Genomic DNA, 23,319 nt, shown 5'->3' on the forward strand with positions numbered 1-23,319 from the left:
GGGATGCAGCAAGACTCCCAGGTTATGAGCCATAGAAACAGAGGATGGGTATACCTGTCACAGAGAGGCACCGATGTCCCATCTGCCATTTCCTCTGGCCCTTTTCTCCATCTCCTAAGCACCACCCCAAAAATCAAGATCCAGATGTCCAGGGCCCTTTGACAATTAGGGACCGCAGGCTGGGGGGAGGGGGCGCCCCTCCCCGGGCGTATCTGTCTGCCTCTCCCACACACGCTGCGGTCCCTGGGGCAGGCTGCGTGGCCCTCCTTTGGTGCCTCGCCCCCCTCGCCTGCTGCCCCCGAGCCCCCCAGAATCAGAGCCCGCTTTGCCTGCAGGAGGTGGGGAGGGAGGCTGTGCTTATGCGTGACTGACAGCAGACGGGACTTCCTGCCGGGGAGCTGCTGCAGCGCCCTAGCGCTTTGTAGGCGAGCTCTCTGGGGTTGGGGGGCCGGGCGGTGAAGGGGAACCCTCAGCTGAAGACCTCCCAGTGCTGTCAAGGGAGAGGAAGGGTAGCAGCAGCAGCCAGGGAAGGAGGAGGCGGCTGCACCGCAGAATAACAGGAGCCCCCTCCCCCCCCCCGCGTAAGGGAAGAGAGAGAAGAGCCGCTGCTGTCACTGCTCCAGCCACTCAGGTATGTATATATGGCCCTCTGACTCCACATCCTTCCCCCACGGCTCCTCTTGTCCCCTAGCCTGGGTTGGCACCGTCCCTCGTCCTCCTTCCTCTGTGGTTTTGACAGCCCCTTTCCCTCTTCACCCCCCCAGCTCCCCCCCGGCTTTGGAGCTGCTCCCCAGCAACAATGGGGTTATTGCAGCACAAAGCCTGGTGCTAGCGGTGGAGGCAGGGGAGGGGGCTGCTTATTCTCCCTCCCCCCCAATGGTGCCATTCACAAAGGCTGGGAGATGCTCTGAGGGAGGGGATGTCGTCTCTGGCACTGGGACAACTGAAAGGAGAGGAGATGCCCCCTTTCCTATCCCCACCCCCATCCGAAAACAAATCCCACTCCCGCATGAGATTCTCCCACTTCACTGTAAAACGCACAGCTAAATTCTCTCCCATTGGAGGGAGATGCTTTAAAAACTGCTTTAAAATGAATTCTTGGGAGGAAGGGGTTTCCCTCCAAATCAGCTTTAAGACATAATCCCCAACCTTAGCCCAAGTTTCAGTTAGTTAGAGGGAGAATTGTCTCGTTTCAGAGTCATTTTGAGCCAGGTTTATAAGAGCATCTGGCTCTTGTGATGAAGGATTTTGCTGTGTCGTTTTTGTTCCAAGGGAGCATTTAAGCATCTCATCTATTGTTTTTCTTAAAAAAAAAAAAAAATCCCTCTTGTTTGAAATTGTCCCCTCGTGAAACATTCCTGCGGGTTGAAAGCAAACCTCAAAAGATGCTCTGATGCTGGGAATTGAGAAGAGGTGATGAAACTTAAATTATCTTCTGATATAAGTTAATATAAATCTAATAGACCACAAACATATGTCCTTTTCTTTTGTAGTGGGTGAACACACATTAATTGGAGGAATCAAACATGTTTTTCCTTCATCACCAAACTCCTCTTTGGTGCAAGAGAGCTGCCCCATATATATATTTTTAAAAGAGTGTTAAAGTATTTTACTAGAGACCGATGCCCCCCATCTTCTACAGAAATCTAGGACCCTGAAGAGAGGGACCTAGACTCCATTTGTATACCGATGGGGACGGTACTCTAAATTGTCATCTGGCAGATATCTTTAAAACTCATATTGTGCATGATTTATTGCACCATTGTTTTCAAATGTTGAAGAATGTCTAATAATTTGAATGCTCTTTTTGTAATTCTTGGTATGTTGATTTTGTAGAGATGACATGATTTAGTATTTGCATGTGAAGTGCCACAACATTGAAAAATGTGCTGAATCGTTAGCTTGTGAAGAGAAGATGTACAATATTAAAATACTTTAGTTCTCTCAAATTGCTTTGACAAAAGACTTCAGGAATTCTCTTTGATATCTTAATTGCACCATTTTCTTACCTACGTTTGTTTTCTGTTTACAAGCCTGAAGATGGCTGCTTCTTCTTCCTGCAATGTGGAAGAAGATGAGAGTCTGAAGGGATGTGAACTCTATGTTCAGAAGCATAACATCCAACAGATTTTGAAAGAGTGCATTGTAAACCTTTGCATCGCAAAACCAGACCGGCCAATGAAGTTCCTCAGAGAACATTTTGAAAAATTAGAAAAGGTCAGTGACTTTCATGTGGCTTCTATTTTCAGTTTCCAAGTGCATGAATTTTTCTTAAAGTTTCGTATATTTGGGTGCATTTTTTCTTAGCATTCTGCTTTAGTAGTTACCCTTTAAAAAAAGCTCTTAAGAAACAAACTTTTGTTTGCATACGTCCAGTGCAGTATCTGATATCAGGCACAACTTCTTTTTGTGGGATAAGGGTTATAATTTCTCAGCAGATTGCAAGGACAATTGCACTGACTGGTAAAATTGATCCAGAGAGTTATAAAAATGTATAGCATTATAACATACAGGGCCCTGTTCTCCCCTTCTATCAGAAGGACCTGCATAGCAGAGCAACGTGTGGATTCTTCCTATTCATTTCAATGTCAGGAGGTGTAGTTTGCCCGTACCCCCATCATGGAGTCTTCAAGTTCTGGGTAGATCTTGGGAAATGTGCAGGGGCCAATCTGCTACTTGACCACACTGACTCGTGTCCATACTGGAGAGCACAAGTCCCGCAGGAGTGGTGCTTATAGGGACTGTCTATACTTTGACTGCTCTGAAAAGGCACGTTGCACAGTGTAGAGGCATGTCATCCTGCTAGGCTGATCTGGTGTGCCCCCTCACAGATTAACCCTTACTTGATTTTTCCCACGCCCGTGGGAATCAAGAAGTCCAAACAGACTGTTGGATGCTAAGAAGCACCTCCTTGTGGAGGGTCTCATTTATTAACAGAAAAGCCAGTATAGAGCATAAACAAAACTTTCACCCCAACATCTCAGCTGCATGACTGGGTCATTCTTAGTCAATCTGTCTCTCACCTGATTCTAGTGCTCACCTTTACCCAGACTCTTCAAGGGTTCTCTCAGTTCCAGTCTTTGCCTCTGGAGTTAGGACTCTTGCCCCTACCAGAGTAAAAGCCTTCTCTGGAGTGAGGGGAGGTTAGTCCACTGTGACTCTTCCCCAGGGACAGCAGGTGATCCCTGCCAGGCGAAGCCTCTGACCACTGTCTAGTAGACCCTGGCTGAGACCAGGCCTTCTAGGATACCTGCTGACTGCATCCCTCTTCCTACAAGGCTCCCCTCTCTAAGAGCACCTCTTACAGGTTCCCCATTCTGGTGGGTTCCACAGACAGCTCACCCTCTAGGCTCCCTGCTCAGCCTTCTCCAGGGAGCTCCTCCCTACTAGAGCTTCCTGTCTCCATTTAGAGTTTTCCTCTAACTAAGCTTGGATAATCTTTAGTAAATTAGCACCTGGACCTAATAATCAGCCACCTGGGGTAGACAGTTACCCCCCGATAAGGCCTTCATAAGGTGGTCACAGGCAGACTTGGTCCTAAATTCCCATAAAGGGCAGTTGCCCTTTATGTGGAAAAGCAGCACTGATAAGCACATCCTCAGCTGGAACGCAACAGAGCTTGCCAAAAGCTATCTTGGCATGAGAAGGAAGAGGGGAAGCATGTTGCAAAGAACTTTCTCCTCTGTGGAGACAGGATTCCCTCCAAGCATAGATGCAGAAGGGAGCATGGGGCCCTGGATCTTTAAATGTGCAATCACCCTAGATCCAACTGAGCTGTGTGGTCCCTCAATGAGTAGAAGCATTTAGGGTGATCAGGTCCAATATGTTACTAGCAACATAAGATCCTCAGCCCTGCAATGTGCACAAGTGCATAGAATCATAGAATCATAGAATATCAGGGGTGGAAGGGACCTTAGGAAGTCATCCAACCCCCTGCTCAAAGCAGGACCAATCCTCAACTAAATCATCCCAGCCAGGGATTTGTCAAGCCTGACCTTAAAAACCTCTAAGGAAGGAGATTCCACCACCTCCCTAGGTAACCCATTCCAGTGCTTCACCACCCTCCTAGTGAAAAAGTTTTTCCTAATATCCAACCTAAACCTCCCCCACTGCAACTTGAGACCATTACTCCTTGTTCTGTTATTTGGTACCACTGAGAACAGTCTAGATTCATCCTCTTTGGAATCCCCTATCAGGTTGTTGAAAGCAGCTATCAAATCCCCCCTCATTCTTCTCTTCTGCAGACTAAACAATCCCAGTTCCCTCAGCCTCTCCTCATAAGTCATGTGCTCCAGCCCCCTAATAATTTTTGTTGCCCTCCGCTGGACTCTTTCCAATTTTTCCACATCCTTCTTGTAGTGTGCGGCCCAAAACTGGACACAGTACTCCAGATGAGGCCTCACCAATGTCGAATAGAGGGGAATGATCACGTCCCTCGATCTGCTGGCAATGCCCCTATTTATACAGCCCAAAATGCCGTTAGCCTTCTTGACAACAAGGGCACACTGTTGACTCATATCCAGCTTCTCATCCACTGTAACCGCTAGGTCCTTTTCTGCAGAACTGCTGCCTAGCCATTCGGTCCCTAGTCTGTAGCAGTGCATGGGATTCTTCCGTTCTAAGTGCAGGACTCTGCACTTGTCCTTGTTGAACCTCATCAGGTTTCTTTTGGCCCAATCCTCTAATTTGTCTAGGTCCCTCTGTATCCTATTCCTACCCTCCAGCGTATCTACCACTCCTCCCAGTTTAGTGTCATCTGCAAACTTGCTGAGGGTGCAGTCCACACCATCCTCTAGATCATTAATGAAGGTATTGAACAAAACCGGCCCCAGGACCGACCCTTGGGGCACTCTGCTTGATACCGGCTGCCAACCAGACATGGAGCCATTGATCACTACCCATTGAGCCCGACGATCTAGCCAGCTTTCTATCTACCTTATAGACCATTCATTCAGCCCATACTTCTTTAACTTGCCAGCAAGAATACTGTGGGAGACCGTAACAAAAGCTTTGCTAAAGTCAAGGAATAACACGTCCACTGTTTTCCCCTCATCCACAGAGCCAGTTATCTCGTCATAGAATCCCTGTCCCCATATGGAACCTAATTAAAGTAGTCAGGTTCCATATGGGCTCTGGGCATCACATGCAGAATCAGGACCCAAGAGTGCAAAACTGGTGAATCCTGCACTTTGATGGCTTGTGATGGGGCGATTTATAATTCGTAAACAAAAGTCAAGAGAATTACTTCAAAAAGATTCTATCCTGTTTTTAATACAAACTAGAATAAAATAGCCTAACCAATAACGAGTACAGCCCCAAACAGTCCATTTCTTCCAAGCCACCTCCTCCCCAAATGCCCAAGGGAAGAAAAAGTGGACTTTGCAGCATTCCTGGAATGTAAACAAATCCTGGGTCTGTTGGATCAAAGGTGCAGTTGTCTAAGCCAAACAGTCACAGAGAACACACCTATAGTGTTGCTAAGGGAATATCTCTTGCCCAACAAAGGATAAAATGTTAATAAACCCCTTGTTTACTGTTATAGTATTAAACCGTTAAGTGTGGTCTGGGGTTCCATGGAAAGTTCTTGCTGACTTATTCACATTGTAACAACTGCCATTAAAAATCTTTAACCTTTTGTTGAACACACAAACAAGGACAGAAAACAGTTAAAGCATTTGGAACTTAAAGAATTAATTAAGGTTTTCATTTGAACAATTTCCTTTATTCCCATTCTCTTTAGCTATATAGAAGCTTTTATAGGGGGATACCTCTGCTTGATGGACTTTTTAGATGGTATTAACTGTCCTTTTTGCGGAAAAGAGAAATAACTTGTCTGGTTTCCTTTAGGACAAAACCAAGCAAACACACACACCAAGGGAGAAAGAAAGGATAGCAAAAGAGCGAACCTAGTTTCTGTCTCTAATGTTCATTCTTGCTTGCATCCTAGCTGCTGGAAATGGCAGGCAGAGCATACTATCTTATCAGCCACTCTGGGTATGTCTACATACTGCAATTAAACACCAGAGGCTGGCCCATGTCAGCTGATTTGGGCTTGCAGGGCTTGGGCTGCGGGGCTGTAAAATTGCTATGTAGACGCTCGGGCTGGAGCCTGGGCTCTTGGACCCTCCCCACTTTGAGGGGTCCCAGGGCCGCCCAAAGGGGGGGAGGGCAAGTGGGGCAATTTGCCCCGGGCCCCGCAGGGGCCCCCACGAGAGTTTTTCAGGGCCCCTGGAGCGCGGTCCTTTACTCGCTCCGGGGGCCCCGGAAAACTCTAGTGGGGCCCGGGCCCCCGGAGCTTCTTCCGCTCCAGGTCTTCGGCAGCAATTCGGCGGTGGGGGGTCCTTCCGCTCTGGGACCCGCCGCCGAAGTGCCCCGAAGACCTGCGGTGGGGGGTCCTTCCGCCCCGGGACCCGCCGCCGAAGTGCCCCCGCCGCCGAAGACCCCAGGCCCCCTGAATCCTCTGGGCGGCCCTGAGGGGTCCCAGAGCTTGGGCTCCGGTCTGAGCCCAAACATCTGCACTGCAGTTTTACAGACCCATCGTCCAAGTCAGCTGACACAGGCTGTTTAAAGGCATTGCTTTTAGCTTGCCTTTCTGGTCAGACTTACAGCAATGTTGCAAAGGATGGAGTTGTCTTGTCTGGCTAAGCAAGGCTTTTGTTAAACAGAAGGGGGAAAAAAGAGGAGAAACAAGGTGGGGAGGAAAATGACACATTTAGAAGGGGGCAGCTGTAGGAACTTTGGGGCTTACTTTTTAGATATGATTAGGATTTAGGTGAATCCCGTTTGTACCAATATTTGTCTCTAACTTTTTCTTGCTTTTATAAACAATTTTATATAGCTGGCTGAGTTGCACTTTTGTTACCTTGGATAATTTAGAATATGGATAGTCACTGCACAACACACTCTCTTTGAAATTGAGGGGGCTCAAGTTTGAGCATGTTAACTGATTGCTACTGTGGCAATATCACACAAGGAGAGAGGAGGTCTCTGTTAAGTAAAGCAATACATGTTAGTTGTAGTAACTTATTTTACTTGTTAGGGAAACCTGAATCTCTGAAATTGTGCTTTTAAGAACCATGTGTCAGAAATAAATTAGAGCATCACTTAACTCCATGTCTTAGTTTACATTTGTCCTTGACAATACCTTCCCAATTCTCTAAGTGGGGAATTGCTGGACTGGAATTCATTGGCAGACTCTGAGGGAAAGTTGCTCATTATCTGCCCTTACTTTGAGATGTATCGTTTGCTTTTAGTTTCTGATTATCAAGTGTTTTAAAGCCCTAATACAGAACGGTGCTTAAGCACATGCCTATCTTTAAACATGAGTAGTCCCATTGACTTTCAAAAAACATTGACTTCAATGAGACAAGCACATAAGTAACTTGAAGCACATGAGTAAAGTACCTTGCTGAATTAAGGTAATAAAGTCCAAAAGAAGTGCTGGTTCTGTCATTGTCCAGTGGCAGAATTTCATCAGTTTGTGATAGAATTTTAAGACTTGTTTAAATATCTTGCCAGCTCCTGATTCCCTCAGTGGCCTCTGCTATTTTGAAAGGGGTTTACAACCTCATGTTGACCCAGCTCTCTTCAAGTGTAGCACTTTCATTTTGGGGTTTTAATTGTTTTTCGGCATCAGCACAATGGTATTTTCAACATCTTCCCTATTCAATGGCCCTAGCAGTGCCACCATAGCACGGATTAGAAAATGATTTAATTTCTAGTGGAAAACTGGATTGGGGGTTGGCTAGCTTGATAAGGAGTAACATCACTGTTGCTTGGGGTAATTTATATCTGGAGAAAAGCTACGGCAATATTTTTTGTTAATTCTTCAAACAAAAGATAAGCTGCTATTGACTCATTTCTCGAGTATACAAAATTCTACATAAACTAAAGTGCCTCAAAATAAGCATTTTAAGGGCACAAGCAGCAGTTCAGAAATATCCATGGATCTGACAAGAGTCATTCATACTCAAATTAAAGTAATAAGAATGGCCAACCTGGGTCAGACCAAAGGTCCATCTATCCCAGAATCCTATCTTCTGACACTGGCCAATGCTGGGTGCTTCAGAGGGAAGTCAGCTGGTCGCGGCTCATAGTCTGCTTGAAACTGTTTAAATGCAAACGTACCATTGTTAAAATTTATAGGGCAAGTTCACACCTCTCTTGGTGCTATTCCTTCATTCTGTCTTGTTGCAGTCTCAGTAAAATGGCAGTAGTTTGATTTACATTGCGACAGCTATTTTTGCATTCAGAACAGCTAAAAGCTTCAGTTTTTTTTAAAAGAAAGCTGAAATTGAAGAGCATACAGCAAAATCTGTGGGAATTGCATAAGCATGCAGATTCAATGCAGGCCTAGTTTGCCCTAAGTAGTGGATGAGATTTTTAATGTTTATAATTGACATTCTTGGAGACTGATGTCTTTTATTTATCTATAGCAAAGGCAGAAATGGTGCAAGCACTCAGAATGCCCCCCATTGTTTTAGAGAGACCACTTCTAAGGTCTTGTCTACATTAGGGAACCTCACACCCATTTTTTAGCTCCAATATAAGCTCTGGCATAGACTGGGCAAAGGTATTTTTACAGCCATGGTTAGATGTTACAGTGGCAAAAATCCCTATGCTAGGTTTATGCTAGAATTTATACCACTGGTAAAAGCATTGCATGATTGCTTAAAAACTGATCAGGGATTCCTAGTGTAGATTTATCTTGGTACAAGGGCAATTCAGTCTTTATTCAAATTCAGTGCCTGGTCTGCCTGCTGTGAATACCAACACAGGTACTGCTTGTGATAATTAATTTCAAAAGAGTTCAGCGTTGGTCGAACTCTCCTCTTATTGATGTCACTGGCGCTAGAACTACGCTGATTTTTCTCGTCAAGGATTTGGTTCTGTTACTTTACATGGCTTAGCTGTTCTTTCACTAATTTGGTTTGCTGTTGCATGTGAAATGCCTGTGACTATATAATACCGACTCTTCATGTAAGGTCAAAGTTTAGGATGCAGACAGATGAAAGATTCCATTCCTTTCTCCTGTGATGCATGTTAAATTGTCTTTCCCCATATCCTTTCTGTCAGTGTGTTGGGCAAGGCTTCCCAAGAGCCTTTTAAGTAAGGCTGCCGCTAGTTTAGTCATGGCCAAAAGGTCATTGTGTCTTTAATCAAGGACACTAACCTAATTTCTAAATTACTTTATTTCATTTTCTTCTGGTTGTAGAAGATGCTTTGGGAAAAGTCTGGATCAGGCTATTAAAGCTGTGTCAAACAGCTTTGCCCATATTAACCACTCTAAATAAAGTGCATGGGAGATAGAAATAATAACAAATAAAATGGAAATGTAAAATTGGCATAAATTGGATCTACCTTGAAACATGTTTAAGAAACTTGGCAAGACTGAGAGAGTTTGGTTTTAAAGTAAATAGACACTATCAAGTGCTTTTAAACAATATTTCTCTAACCATTCTGCCAGGTGGTGTCAGCAGCAACAAGAGACAGGTTTAATACCTAGGGGTTCCTCTTAAAATTACAAAAACTACCCCTCTCTTGAGTTCCCACCCAGAAAGCTAACTAACTGCCTCCACTCGGTGCCTCTAATAGGCCATACTTGCTCACTTTCAAGCATTGAGTCTGCGTAAGAACAAAAAAGAAATCAAATCTACTCTGGAGGAATATTGTTTAGCTATAAGAATAGCATTTAGAGAAGCAACAGAAGCTTATGGCAGTTGTGCTTTTTAAAAAAAAAAATTAAGTAAATCTGGATTTTTCAAAGGAAAAATCTTAAAGACACATGGCACCAAATTATGTCTGTTTTGATCGGTGACATTTTAAAAGAAAGGTCTGTTGCAAAACCTTGTGAGCTTAATAGTTTGCAGCCTTTCTGGGTAAATATTAGTGATAAAAGGATATTGATGAAGAACAAGTCTACTCAACCCTGACCCCATTTAAAGTCCCCTAGCACCTTTACTAATTACTCGTTTTTTACTGATCCATCTCCCATCTTTATGTCTTCTTCCATATGGCCTACTCTCCATGAATCCTCAACCCAGCCTACTGTGGGCCAACACCCTCCTACTTTAAATTCCTTCTTAGAATTCACTTAATCCAAAAACCCATTTAACCCCAGCTCCCTTCCCCCTACACCATGAAGTGATAGTGAATCAGAGAGAAACTAAACCAACCTGTGGAACTATTGAGATGTTCTTAAAGCAAATGGTGAAGTTATCAACTTACTTTTCTTGCATCCTGTCCGCCACATACCTAGTGTCTATATGTGAGTGCTATATAAATAATACATGATAGTAATTTACTGTGTAATTTTGTTTCTAAAACATTCTGAAATGCGGAAGGGACTTGGGAATGGAGTTTATCTACAGAACATGAAAAAGAAATTTGTTTCTAAGCTTGATGAGTTTCCAGGAAGTAGTGTCACAGACTTAATGTGTCATTTTCTATCCATAATTTTGTTTTTTTCTCTCCATTTATTAGTCTTCTCTTTTCAGCAGTATCATTTAATCAGTAAACGCAAGCAAAGAAATTTAGGAACTGATTTTTCAGGATGCCAATTTGATTTGCAGAGTGTTATCAGATCAGAACCACATCTTTTTGGTACCTCCATCATTTACTAACGCACTGTAAATACATCGGAAGCATGTTGGGGGAGAACAGTGAGGTGTCGTGGAACATGGATAACTGAGGAGCGATACCACAAATAGGAGTTTTTGAGGCGCCCTCATGGTTTACCTCACAGAAATTATCATTTTTTCTTCCTGTGCTCTAAGGGCCAATTTCTGCCACCCTTACACTAAATAAATCCTTATTCCTCAGATAGTCTCACTGAGTTCAATGGCGTTATTTGTGGATTTAGGTATTCCACAGTATAAATAAGAATAACAGAATCTGGCTGTAAGTAAACAGCTGTGGATTTGGCATTGTACATCCTGTAATATTGGCAAAGTTGAAAACTTTCACGCAGAAGCATTGATGTTGCTGAAAAGTGCAGCAAAATATCCTTGCAGTTCAATCTGAAGTGATGTTTATCTATTAGAAGTGAAGCTGTTTTAGGTGATTTTTTCTTCACATACTAGATATATATACAGATATATACTTGGCTTGGATTTTAAAAAGCAGAACCTTTGGCTACAGTTCTCTCTGTTTGGTAATATGAGCTTTTAAACATTGAAAATACCTTCTGTGTTTTGTAACGTAACCTTGCTACTTTATAGTGAAGTATATATAAGAAACTAGGGCAATGGTGGTGATGGAATGAGATTCTGCAAGGCATTGAAGTGGAAGACAAGTTTTAATGCGATACAAGAGGTAAGAGGAAGCCAGTGAAGGGATTCAAAGATGAACAGGATGTAGGTAGAGTCAAGGAAGAGAGGAATGTTTTGGCAATAGTATTTTGCTTAGATCATTGTATTGGTACAGCTGCGCCTCTGCAACGCATCTGGTGAAGACGCTCTGCCGACGGGAGAGCTCTCTCTTGTTGGAATAATAAAACCACCTCCACAAGTGGCAGAAGCTATGTTGGCGGGAGATGCTCTCCCACTGACATAGCGCTGTGCACACAGGCACTTGTATCGGTGTAACTTATGTCACTCAGGGAGGTGGTTTATTCACACTCCTGAGCAACATAAATTCTGCCGACATAGGCTGTAGTGTAGACATAGCGTAAGAAATGGATAAGGGCATTAGTGGAAGAGGATGGATATTAAAAGACAGATTTCAGAGATGCCATAGAAGAAGAAATGACAGCATTTAACAGCCTGGATGTAGGTGGGGCAATGCTGAGGATTGGGTCAAAAAGCCCCACTAAAGTTACAAGCCCATATGATGGGGCAGATAGTGGAGTTGTCTGTGGTGATGATGACAGGATTGGATGGGAAGATAAGTTCATTTTTCTCCCTGTTGAGATGTAGATGGAGGGGGGACATCTGTGAGGAGCTGACAGAAAGGCAGTCAGAGACGTGAGGACTGCAGAGTCAGAGGAATGGGGTAGAGAACTCCAAAATTCCCATCAACTTCAATAGGCTTGGAATGAGTCCCATACTGAGGAGATCAATCCGGCACTGCCAGCAAAGTGAATAGTTTGACCTAATAAGTCTTTTGCAGTTCTTAATCTTTATAATTCCAGGTGGCAGTCTCTAGCAATAACTGAATGGTCATGAAAACTGAATTACTTTCTCCTTCCTAGCGGTGATCACTCCGGGTCAGTTCTGGGGGCAAAAAGCAGGAAGATTGATCAGTCATTAACAGTGTTGTACATTGTCTGTGGATAAATAGGACACAGACTTCAGGGCCGTCAATTAGGAAACTTTCTTGAGGACTAAACTTGGAAAACGAGAAAATATTTCAGTTGGAGAGCACTCTCTGTGGGTGGCAGTTTTAGAACGAAGTGAATAACTTGTGGGGAGCAAAGTGGAAATCACTTAATGAAACTTAATGGCCAGCGTTGCTTTTGAAAGTCTTTCTGGAATGTTATTGTAAAGCTATATACTGATTTGGACCTTGTCAAGTGTCATAGGTCTCTATGCTTTCACATTGTGAGTTTTCAGACAATGACTGAGCATGAAAAGCAGATACAGGAGGAGGAACTACTGAAAATGAATATCTCCTTGAAAATGTACCAACTCAGAAAGAAGAGAGTCTATGGGTCAGGAAACATACTCTTGAACTGAAGTATGAAAGGAAGGAACTAACTCAAACACTTGTTCAGCATTGTGACCAGTTGCAATGCTTTGGCTCATACCCTATGAAAACACTAATTGGAGAACTAAATGACCTATTATTTTGAGGTCAGCACACTAAATTCTTTTGTGTCATGCTCCAAAACCTCCCAGGACAAGTTCCTTAGCTACAGTCACACATACATTAGATAAACAGGCCACTGCAGACATTTACATTTTTATTTTTTTAAATTCTAGGCAAGGATGACATTTCTTGTTCCCTTTCCAATTTTTGTTCCAAGCTGCCAACTGCAGTTCTCCAAGTTCACAGTCCAACTCCCTTTGAATTTGCTGGCAATACTATGGACTGCCTTGAATTTTATGATATTTCATCAGGACCCAGATGATTTTGGTGGCAGTAGGATCACACTCCTTGTAGATGAAATGGTTTATATTATTGTAAGGCAGTGATGTGGATTTGTAACTTCTGGGTGTGTTGATGTGGTTCCACTGTAGTCGTGACTTAACACATTTCAGGCCCAAGTCTCCTTTTGCTACCTCAGTGTACATTTGGAGTAATTCCACTGAAGTCAGTGCAGTTACTAGTGTAAAAGTCAAGAAAATAAGGTGCTTGCTATTGGATTTGATCCTATACTACCACCTATTATACAGTGGTCTAGTGTGTATGCCTATTTTCTCCATAGACTATCATTTTAAATTGGAAATATGATTTCCCTGCTGTTGTGAATTCTCTGTGCCATTCCAATAGAGAGTGAGAAAGCCTGTTGTCATGCCAACAAAAGAATGGTGAGGTGTTTACTTGAAAGTGAGTTCTGTACAAGCATTCATAGCAAGCTATGTCTGATGATCAGTGTTTGAACTAACCTTAAGAGAGTCTGTTCTTCCTTCAAAATATTTGCTCTGTTTATGTAGTTTTATCCCAGGATATAAAGAAGATGGCTATTTGAGAGCAATACCCTGGACACAGTGTATGCTTTTGTTTTCAAAAAGCACTCTTGAGTTCAGTAATGGAAAGCATACCTAGACTACAAATAGCGGCACATGGAAAAGCCAACCAGTCAACTGTCTGCTGCTTATATAAAGAGAGTTTGTAGTGAAGAGACTTCTTTTTAAAATGAATCATATGGTAACTCACTTTTATAATTATTTAATATTTTTTGTTTTATACTGTATTTGGGTTTAAGAGGTGTGTGAATTGTGATATTATTTTACCTCACTGAGCCTTTTTACGAATTTGTACTGTACTAGGGGACATATTAGTTATTAATTCTTCACAAATGCCTATTATACAATGTACAAAAAACAAGAAAAAGCATGTGTGTAATATTCAGACATTGCAAATAAATCATTTTTTGTAGTAATATATGTCATGTATGAAAAGAAAGTGTAAGTGCAAAGTAACATTATATAATTATTTATCTGACTATCTGGTTTTAATAGTGTACCTTTTATTGTACTTTCAGAATTAAAGTGTTTACTAGCAGAATATTGTCTTCTTAGAAGGAGTATGGATTTTTAGTTTTGCAATCAAGTGTCTGGAGAAACTGTATATAGTTTTGGCCACTCTGAATGAACAGAGTTTATTATACAACTGAAGAATTACATGAAGTTAAAAATGCAGTGTGGGTTATTAATATTTGAAATTTTTCAAAAATATATCAGTTTGATGTTGGTAAACAGGTAAACAGGTATTAATTAAAATTAGAGCTGCACAGAACTTTTGTATGTTCTTTAAGAATGTTTGCTTTGCTGTCACTGGATACTTCTACTCAATAAGACAGTGCATCCAGACCCTTACTGTGTGTGTTGTGGGGAGGAATCTGGTGAGAATGTTCTGTATGATTAATTGTTCTGAGAGTGTATGAAAATCTAGTCTAGCTGTCCTCTAACCGCATGATTTATAGTTTGAGATAGAATTGAAGAAATTTTCATAGCTTGGAGCTCTATTTTGCAAGTTGGTGAATACTCCCATAAAATCAGTTTGTTCTGTGCCTGTACAGCACCGAGCACAATGGGTCTTGCAGTAGTGCCTAGGATTCCAAATAATAAAGGGAGCTCGTCTCCCACAGGAGCACACTCGGCATGCTGCAGAATCAAGCCTTTTGTCAGCCCAGAAGTTGTATTTCTCTGTTGGTCTCCAGAAAAGTTCAGTAATCTAGATCTTAAAAATTATCTTTGACCAAAACAGGGATGTGCTGGGAGCTGTCATTTTGAATTATGCAGCTTGAGAAATACTAATTTGTGCCTTAACCCAGCCACCAGCAATATAATCAGTGTTGATGTAAAAAGTACTTTTGGATTAAGAAAGGAAGCAGTATCAGTGAGAGTGGGGAAAGTGACTAGAACAAGACCAGAAATGATAAGCAGCATAGCTGGATTTGTCAGACATTCATAAACATCGATGGCAAAGCATGTATTAATCATCTGTTTTTCTTACAAGCTTTAAAGTTGTGGACATGTGCCAGTAAAACAGGACACATTTTATGTAGCACACTCTTTTCTGGTGTCATACCTGATGAGCTAACCATAACTCATTTCCTGTGTCAACAAAACCAACTGGTTAAGATGGTAATTAACCACATGTCTATCACTGGTACCCTCATCCTTCCTCCTCCACTCCCTCCATGTGTTGCACACAAATTAGATAAGAATTTCCAAGACAGGGGCTGTTTTTTGGTATCACCTTCCAGCACAATGGGGCACTAATCTTACTGGGGACTTTGAGTGCTACTGTGAAAGTAGTTTTGTTAAATTAAATTCTGGGGAAGTTAAACAAATTCAGTGGATCATGATACATTTTGATAAACATCATTGACTGCCACACACATTTGTAACTCCCAGGACTTCTCCCCCATACTGTTTCTCTCCTCTGTTAGTCCCTCTTCAGGGATTCCCCATCGTTTTCTATATTGTTTTCCAGGAGTGGCAATTTGGAACACAGCCTTTCTTTTGGCCAGCTGGCGCTAAACCAGCCATCAATTTTCATTGTACTCCAGGGACTGACTCAGATCTTATTTATTCAGTTTTTACATGGATGTAACTCCATTGACTTCAGGGGAGTTGCTTACACTGTCATAAGTCCGGAGTGAGATTAGAATTGGTCCCCAGCAGTGGAGATTCCAGAATATGCAACCTCTTGAAAAAGGTCAGCCAGCATTTTTGCTGTGTTCTGGTGAGAGAGAGAGAGAGTCAGGTCTAGCATTATGGCACTTTATTATGCATTATGCAGCGTAATAAAGTCCTTGATGGGTTAGGTGGCCCAGTGATTAGCAAACCCAGTGCCACCTCCTGGTACGGTTGCCAACTTCCTAGTCGCACAAAACTGAACACCCTAGCCCTGCCCTTTCCCAGAGGCCACGTCTCTTCCCGCCCCTTCCCAGAGGCCACGCCCCCCACGCACTACATTCCCTCCCGCTCGGTGGCTCGCTCTCCCCCACCCTCACTTACTTTCACTGGGCTGGGGTAGGGGGTTGAGGTGCGGGAGGGGGTGAGGACTATAACTGGGAGTGCAGGCTCCAGGGTGGGGCCAGAAATGAGGGGTTCAGGCTGCAGGAGGGGGCTCCGGGCTGGGGCAGGGAGCTAGGGTGGAGGAGGGGGTGAGGACTCTGGCTGGGGGTGCATGCTCTGCGGTGGGGGTGGGGCTGGGGATGAAGGATTTGGAGTGCGGGAGGAGGCTGCAGGTTAAGGCAGGGGGTTAGGGTGTGAGGGCTCTGGGCTGGGAGTGATGGCTCTGCAGTGGGGCCAGGCATGAGGGGTTTGGGGTGCAGGAAGGGGCTCCAGGCTGGGGAGTGGGGCCAAGGGATTTGGAGTGTGGGAGGGGGCTGCGGGTTGAGGCAGGGGGTTGGAATGGGGCCAGGGATGAGGGGTTTGGGGTGGAGGAAGGTGCTCCAGGTTTTGGGGGGGAGCTCAGGGCTGGGGCAGGAGGTTGGGGCTTGGTGTTGGGGCATGGGATTACCTCGGGCAGCTCCTGATCAGCAATGCAGCATCCTGCCTGTCCTGGCACCACACTACGCACGCCCTGGAAGCAGCCAGCAGGTCCGGGTCCTAGGCAGGGGGGCCAGGACCCAGGAGCACAGCCCCCCCCAGCTCCCATTGGAAAATAAATCTCTGTCTTCTTTTCACTTACAGGAAGAATGCAAACAAATATTGGCTCGGCAGAAATCTAATTCCCAGTCAGATTCTCATGATGATGAGATTTCTCCTCCTCCTCCAAACCCGGTGGTGAAAGCTCGACGCAGAAGGGGAGGTGTCAGTGCTGAGGTGTACACTGAGGAAGATGCTGTTTCTTATGTTAGAAAGGTAATGTGTTTGTAACATACACTTCAGAATCAAATAGTTGCTATCAAGTGATCTGTTTACATTTTACTCTGTAAAGCATCATTTGCAATGGTTGGGTCATTTTATATTGCCACTGCTTCTGAAGAAATGCCAGGCACAAATTAAGAATAAACAAAGCAAGAACTAGAAGTTTACAGTCTGTGGAAGCCCTGGACTCTACTTCATGGAGCTCTTTCAACCAAATCAATTTATGTTTATAAAATTAAATGTGTTTAATCTTTGGCTGGTGGTCCCAAGAGCATGGACTTTTGCTCATCTTGCCATTAACAGACATAGGCTTTAGCCCCATCATAATCTTAAATTCCCCTCCAGCCATTATTTCAGAGTGCCATGAGATGTGCATGGCAATTTGTAGGCTAATCTAAGACAAGGAGATCAGTCCCTGCAGAGCTTTCATGAAAAGGCAGATAAGATTTACCACACCAATGCTCCTGTTTGGGTCACTTTGCTGTGGAAATTCCCAATGGAAGCACCTGACGGTATAAATAGTGCTCAACCTAGTCAGATATGGTGGTTCAGTTCTGTGATCTGTAATCAAGCAAGACTCCTATTGGGCAGAATTTGACTCATATGAGCTTTCCCCAATGCTTTAAACTGAGGATGTATCTCAACGTGCACTATTCAGAAGTTATCAGCCCCCTCTGACATTTCCTTCAGAAATTTTAAGGTCATTTCTACAGAGACAAGGTGGGTGAGGTAATATGTTTTATTGGACCAAGTTCTGTTGGTGGAGCAGATAAGCTTTCAAGCTTCACAGAACTCTTCCTCAGGACTGGAAAAGGTAGCCATAGTGTGACAGCTAAGTACGTGGCGGGACAGATTGTTAAGCATAAGGAGTTTGCACATGTTATAGGAGACCATGTAAAATGAAGTGGGCACTTAAACACATTTGCAGTCCTATGGCAAAGGAGGTGTTGTAGGCAGAAGAGTGCATTACAAATTGTTGGCATGGGCCATAAAACTTCCGTCTCTGTTAAATCCATGGTTTTTAGTTCCCAGGCTCATCTTTTGAAGGTGTTGTGCAGATTATTTCTGAGCATGTAGGTCAACTCTTACATCACTGGCATGGATTTATTTTTATTTTCATTAGATGAGGTCTTTCATTATCTAATTAAACTTCCCACATTCATCATCAGGTATTTCTAATTTTATATTAGAGATTCATAAAGTATTAAACTTGGCTTTGCAGAAGCTTTGCATATCTTAGATGAATCAATAAGTGACACCAGAAATACTGGACATTATGGGCCAGATTTTCAAGCGCTCAGTCCCCACAGTTGGGCTCAGGTGTACAAAACAGCTCTGCACCCACCATCTCCTATTGTGACATTTATTGACAAATTTTAAGAATAACTGAGCACCCTGTGTGTAGAAGAACTGGCCCTAATTGTGGATTCTGAGCTCTCTAAAAAACATTGGCCTATAATACATAGTACGGTGGTATTTTTAATTAGAAATATTAACTTGTTAAAAATTAACATGAATATTTGTTGTCCTGCAAGGGATCCACATAGGCTGCCTGGCTCCCTTTCCAGGATTGGCCCATGAATGCCAATTTACACATGTGCAACTGTTTCAATAATTTCATTGCTTTTGGGTGTCAACATTATTGTAGGCATCTGGTGTCAATGGGTGGAAAGATTTTTTTTCTTCACTAGCAAATGTTGGCTAACAGTTACCTCCAGCAACAGCTGTTGCTCCAATGTCTGAAGTAGCTCTCCCGCCAAAAAGAGTTTATTTTATAGGAATACATTTTGTCAACCATTACTTTTGGGCAGGGTATTTTTTTCTGTTCGTGATTGTGCATGCCTTTGTCATCCTTTTATGGTATGAGCTCACTGACTGCTATTGCATCTTCCCTCACAAGAAACAGACACCTGGGAGAGCTTTCAGCCTAAAGCCAATTAGAGAAGAGTATTCTCCCAGCATTTAAGTCAAATAATGCTGGCAACTATCCAGCACATTTTATCCAGTACATTTTAAAAAACGCTATAATTAAACTGTTAATGCATGGCACTGTTTAAAAAAGCATTTACATGATATTTTAAAAGGCACTTTCAACTACTTAGTATTTTCTCTCCACAGTTCTTAATATCTCCTTTAGAAACTTTAACCTCCGCCCCCCAAAATTTATCTTTGCTCATTACGGGCCCAATTCAACTCTTCTGAAGATCAGTGGAAGTGTTCCTCCATATTCCTTTGGATTGTTTTCTTATGTTCCTAACTGAACCTGAAATTAACACAACTTTGTTTGTTTCCTTCTATCAACAATGATGTCAGGACAGGCTCGCAGTGAGTCTTGACAGGCAGTTGCTGCAAAGCTCGAAGTACAGTACAGATTATTTACTGTGTTCTGCATAGAGATGATATGAAATTAATTTCTTAGAAGCAGACTGTGTTTAAATAATATTCTAGGGGGATATTTGTAATGCGAAGGAATAAAGAACTAGGAGGTTGTGTTGGAATACTTTCTTCAGTGTCATCAGCACATGAATCTACTCAGGATGTTGCAGAAGTATGGGTGACAGAGCCACCTACAATCCAGATATGAAAGGAGAAAATGACATATGGAACATCCAGGATGTTTCCAGCCTCTCTAGAATCATGCAGCAAGAGACCAGGACTAGAACTCACACCAGTGTTTCTCTGGCAGGGTAGGACACTAACAATAAGCTCTGAGCTTTTCTCATAGTGAGCTAGCTTGCGTCTAACTCTTATTTTGATATTAGGAATTCTGACTCTCTACTCAAGTGAAGGTGAAATGTTGCCCTCTGGTAAGTATATGTGCTTCCATTGACTTCTCTACACCTTTGACTAGAGGAAATCAATGGGAGCTGAAACAACGAGGCGTCCTTGTGGCACCTTAGAGACTAACAAATTTATTTGGGCATAAGCGTTCGTGGGCTAAAACCCACCTCATCAGATGCATGGAGTGAAAAATACAGTAAGCAGTATATATATCACAACACAGGAAAAGGTGGGAGCTGTGTTGGTGAAGATATAATTCAGCCTTTGAGCCTTTACCAAGGTGGCTGTCACATTATTCTGTACCAGATATGGACTGGCTACAGAGCTTGCTTTACAGACCAGAGGTGTTCATCATAAGATCCTTTAATGCTCTGCCAGCTGGCAGAAGTTTGTTTAAATAAGGTATTTTACACATAGTGCCACCTAGTGACTAAACCATATACCATAGCAGGGGTCGGCAACCTTTCAGAAGCGGTGTGCCGAGTCTTCATTTATTCACTCTAATTTAAGGTTTTGCGTGTCAGTAATACATTTTAATGTTTTTAGAAGGTCTCTTTCTATAAGTCTATAATATATAACTAAACTATTGTTGTATGTAAAGTAAATAAGGTTTTTAAAATGTTTAAGAAGCTTCATTTAAAATTAAATTAAAATGCAGAGCCCCCCGGACCGGTGGCCAGGACCCGGGCAGTGTGAGTGCCACTGAAAATCAGCTCGCAGGCTGCCTTCGGCCCGCATGCCATAGGTTGCCTACCCCTGTACTATAGTTTAGCATACCATTATAGCAGAGGCTCTCAAACTTTTTTACTGGTGACCCCTTTCACATAGCAAGTCTCTGAGTGTGACCCCCCCCTTATAAATTAAAAACACTTTTTTATATATTTAAAACCATTATAAATGCTGGAGGCAAAGCGGGGTTTGGGGTGGAGGCTGACAGCTTGCGACCCCCCGTGTAATAACCTTGTGACCCCCTGAGGGGTCCCGACCCCCAGTTTGAGAATCTCTGCATTATAGACAATGGCACTTTTCCTTAAAATAATTCTAGGGTTGTTCTTTGTTCGACACTGCAAGAGGGTTGTCATGCATCATTCCCCCCACTGGAAATAGCCTTCCTCTGTCTGGGTTGGCAATATGGCTCTCTGGCCTAATCAAGATCCCTTCCCTGCCAGATTAATAAGGGAAGGGACGAACAGCTGAAAACAACCCTTTCTCCCATTGGGAAAATGGCTTACTTCTGCCTAAATTAAAGAGGGGTTAGGGAAAAAACAACAAGAAAAGCCCCAAGCCCAAGGCCTGCTCTTCACTCTTGTCTCTTGGGATTTTTCCCCGCGCAGTTTGAAAGGGATAACAAAAAGAAGTTGTTCAGTCTTTTTAGGCTTCCTCTCACTCACAGCGTCTGTGGGGTCAAAGAGATTCTAAACTAAGCAAAATAAAGCTCATCCCTTTTGAGTGGAGGAAGGATCGTACAGAAGCATATCTCCCGTCCTCACTTATTTCTTCCCCTGTACTCCCTTAAGGGCCCTTTTACATGGAATGAGAGGAAGACTTCCTGTCTTCTCACCTGTCTCCACCCCTCCTGAGTGTCTGTGGCTCCTCCTATGGCAAATTGTTAACCCTTTCCCTGCTAGATCAGGATAAAGTCTGTCTGTCACAGACACATCCTAAAATACTGTCAGATGCTTTACTTTTCGGACTATAGACTTCATTGGTGATATGAAGGCCAGCTCTTTGTTCTGTGGGATTTCTGCAAAAATGTAGATTGCTCTTCCTTTGTGATTATACTCCAGAACTCAAAATATTTTCCTTTTGCTTAATTAACGTATTTTCTTTAATTAATTTTTTGGTGGGAGATTGGAGACACTTCCGACATAGGAATGTGTACAGTAACTGAAATAATGCAGGAGTTCTGTTTGTTTCATAAGATTGTGTCAATTGCCAGAATATTTTTTCACCATTATTCATCCTGGAGCATTTTAAGACAAGGGGAGCAGTAAAGCATTGCCATATATTCCTGTCTCTGACTTGTCTTTCCATTACACCCAGCCTGGTCCTGTCCCTGCATATGATGTCCCGCATCTAGTCAGTGGTCAGCCCGTAGGTCGGACTGACCTTGGTTGCACTTGCATTATTTTCTCTGGCATCCTATCATCTGTTTGATACGGTGTCTCCGCCATTGTAATCTTTTTGATTGCAGCCAATCCCAAACCCTGGTTTCACATCCTACTCTCCCTCTAACTTCTTCATTTGTCTTACAATCATTCCATGTTACATCTGCCATCTTCTGAATATCTCTACTGCCTCCAGCCTTCTGATGTCTGCTTCCTTTAATGCAGCTGCTTCCAGACCATACAGTAATACTGTTAATACACTGGTTTGGTGTTATGGACTGATAAAGAAAAAATGTTCACAGTAAAAAATGAATAGGTCACATGTTTGTATTTTGTAAGGCAGAGAAACATCACTCATGTTTTATGTTTAGAGGTAGATTGCTTCTGATGTTGCTTTGGGGAGAGGAAGTGTATGGAAAGTGTTTTCCTCAGTCTATTAAAAAAATACATGAAATATGAAAGAAGTCTGCATAGCTGCTGTCAGTTCCTGCTGAATTTTTGCCCTGTACCGTATAAGGATATTTTATGAGGTGAGAAGGGGCAAGAGGAGGAGAGACTACCATACATATCTGTTCTGATTGTTATATTAGTAACATTAATTCTTGTACCCGGCTTGTCGAAATTGGAATGTATTGCTTTCTTGGTGGTTTTATATTAAATTATAAATCTGACTCAGCAATGTGAAACAAGCTGCATCCATCATATTGACAAGTATCAGGGGGTAGCCGTGTTAGTCTGTATCCACAAAAACAACAAGGAGTCCGGTGGCACCTTAAAGACTAACAGATTTATTTGGGCATAAGCTTTATTAAGTAATGCAATCTTTTAGACATCAAGATATATAATGAAACAAATCCACAACTGTAACTTTGTGTGTTTCTTTTCCCCCACAGGTTATTCCAAAGGACTATAAAACAATGACTGCTCTGGCAAAAGCCATCTCCAAGAATGTGCTCTTTGCTCACCTTGATGACAATGAGAGAAGGTATGAGGAGGTGTTCTTATTATCTCAGCTTTTTGAATTAGTGGAATACATTACTTGAACTAAAGACAAATCCTCCATAAAACTTGACGCATATGCTATTGCAGCCTAGAAAGCTTTATGGGACTTAGAGCCTCTCCCATGGGGTATTGGTGGATTTGGATTGTGGCCAGAGTCTACCCAGCCCTTATGCAGGGACATAGTGGGGGTGAGTAAGGAGGGGATGGCCAGTGGAGCTTCTCTCCCTTGCATGAGCCATGTAAGATCCATTTGGAATAGCAGTTCCTGAATTCAGGGGTGTGCAGGGATTGCTTTGTTCCTACCTTCTGGGAGAACATGGCAGCCTGGAGGGGCAGGGAGCATAGGAAGGAGTGAAGCCATGGACAGGTGCTGGCCAGGTATACAGGGCAGAATGTGTGTGTGTGTGTGTGTGTGTGTGTGTGTGTGTGTGTGTGTGTGT

At 42.9% G+C, this 23,319-nt stretch overlaps 1 protein-coding gene across 1 annotated transcript in view; it reads left to right on the top strand.

Annotated features, from left to right (window-relative positions):
• Positions 1 to 304: 304 nt before the first annotated feature.
• Positions 305 to 23,319, top strand: part of PRKAR1B (protein kinase cAMP-dependent type I regulatory subunit beta) — a 124,790-nt gene continuing 101,775 nt past the window's right edge. Inside the window, exons 1-4 of the mRNA XM_024219495.2 lie at positions 305 to 631; positions 2,034 to 2,217; positions 16,812 to 16,982; positions 22,771 to 22,862. Of these exons, the coding sequence (XP_024075263.1) occupies positions 2,041 to 2,217; positions 16,812 to 16,982; positions 22,771 to 22,862 (440 nt within the window). The 5' untranslated portion in view covers positions 305 to 631; positions 2,034 to 2,040. The remainder of the gene's footprint in view (positions 632 to 2,033; positions 2,218 to 16,811; positions 16,983 to 22,770; positions 22,863 to 23,319) is intronic.

This window comes from Terrapene carolina, unplaced genomic scaffold (genome assembly GCF_002925995.2).
Source record: "Terrapene carolina triunguis isolate 2854851 unplaced genomic scaffold, T_m_triunguis-2.0 Scaffold93, whole genome shotgun sequence".
NCBI lineage: Eukaryota > Metazoa > Chordata > Testudines > Emydidae > Terrapene > Terrapene triunguis.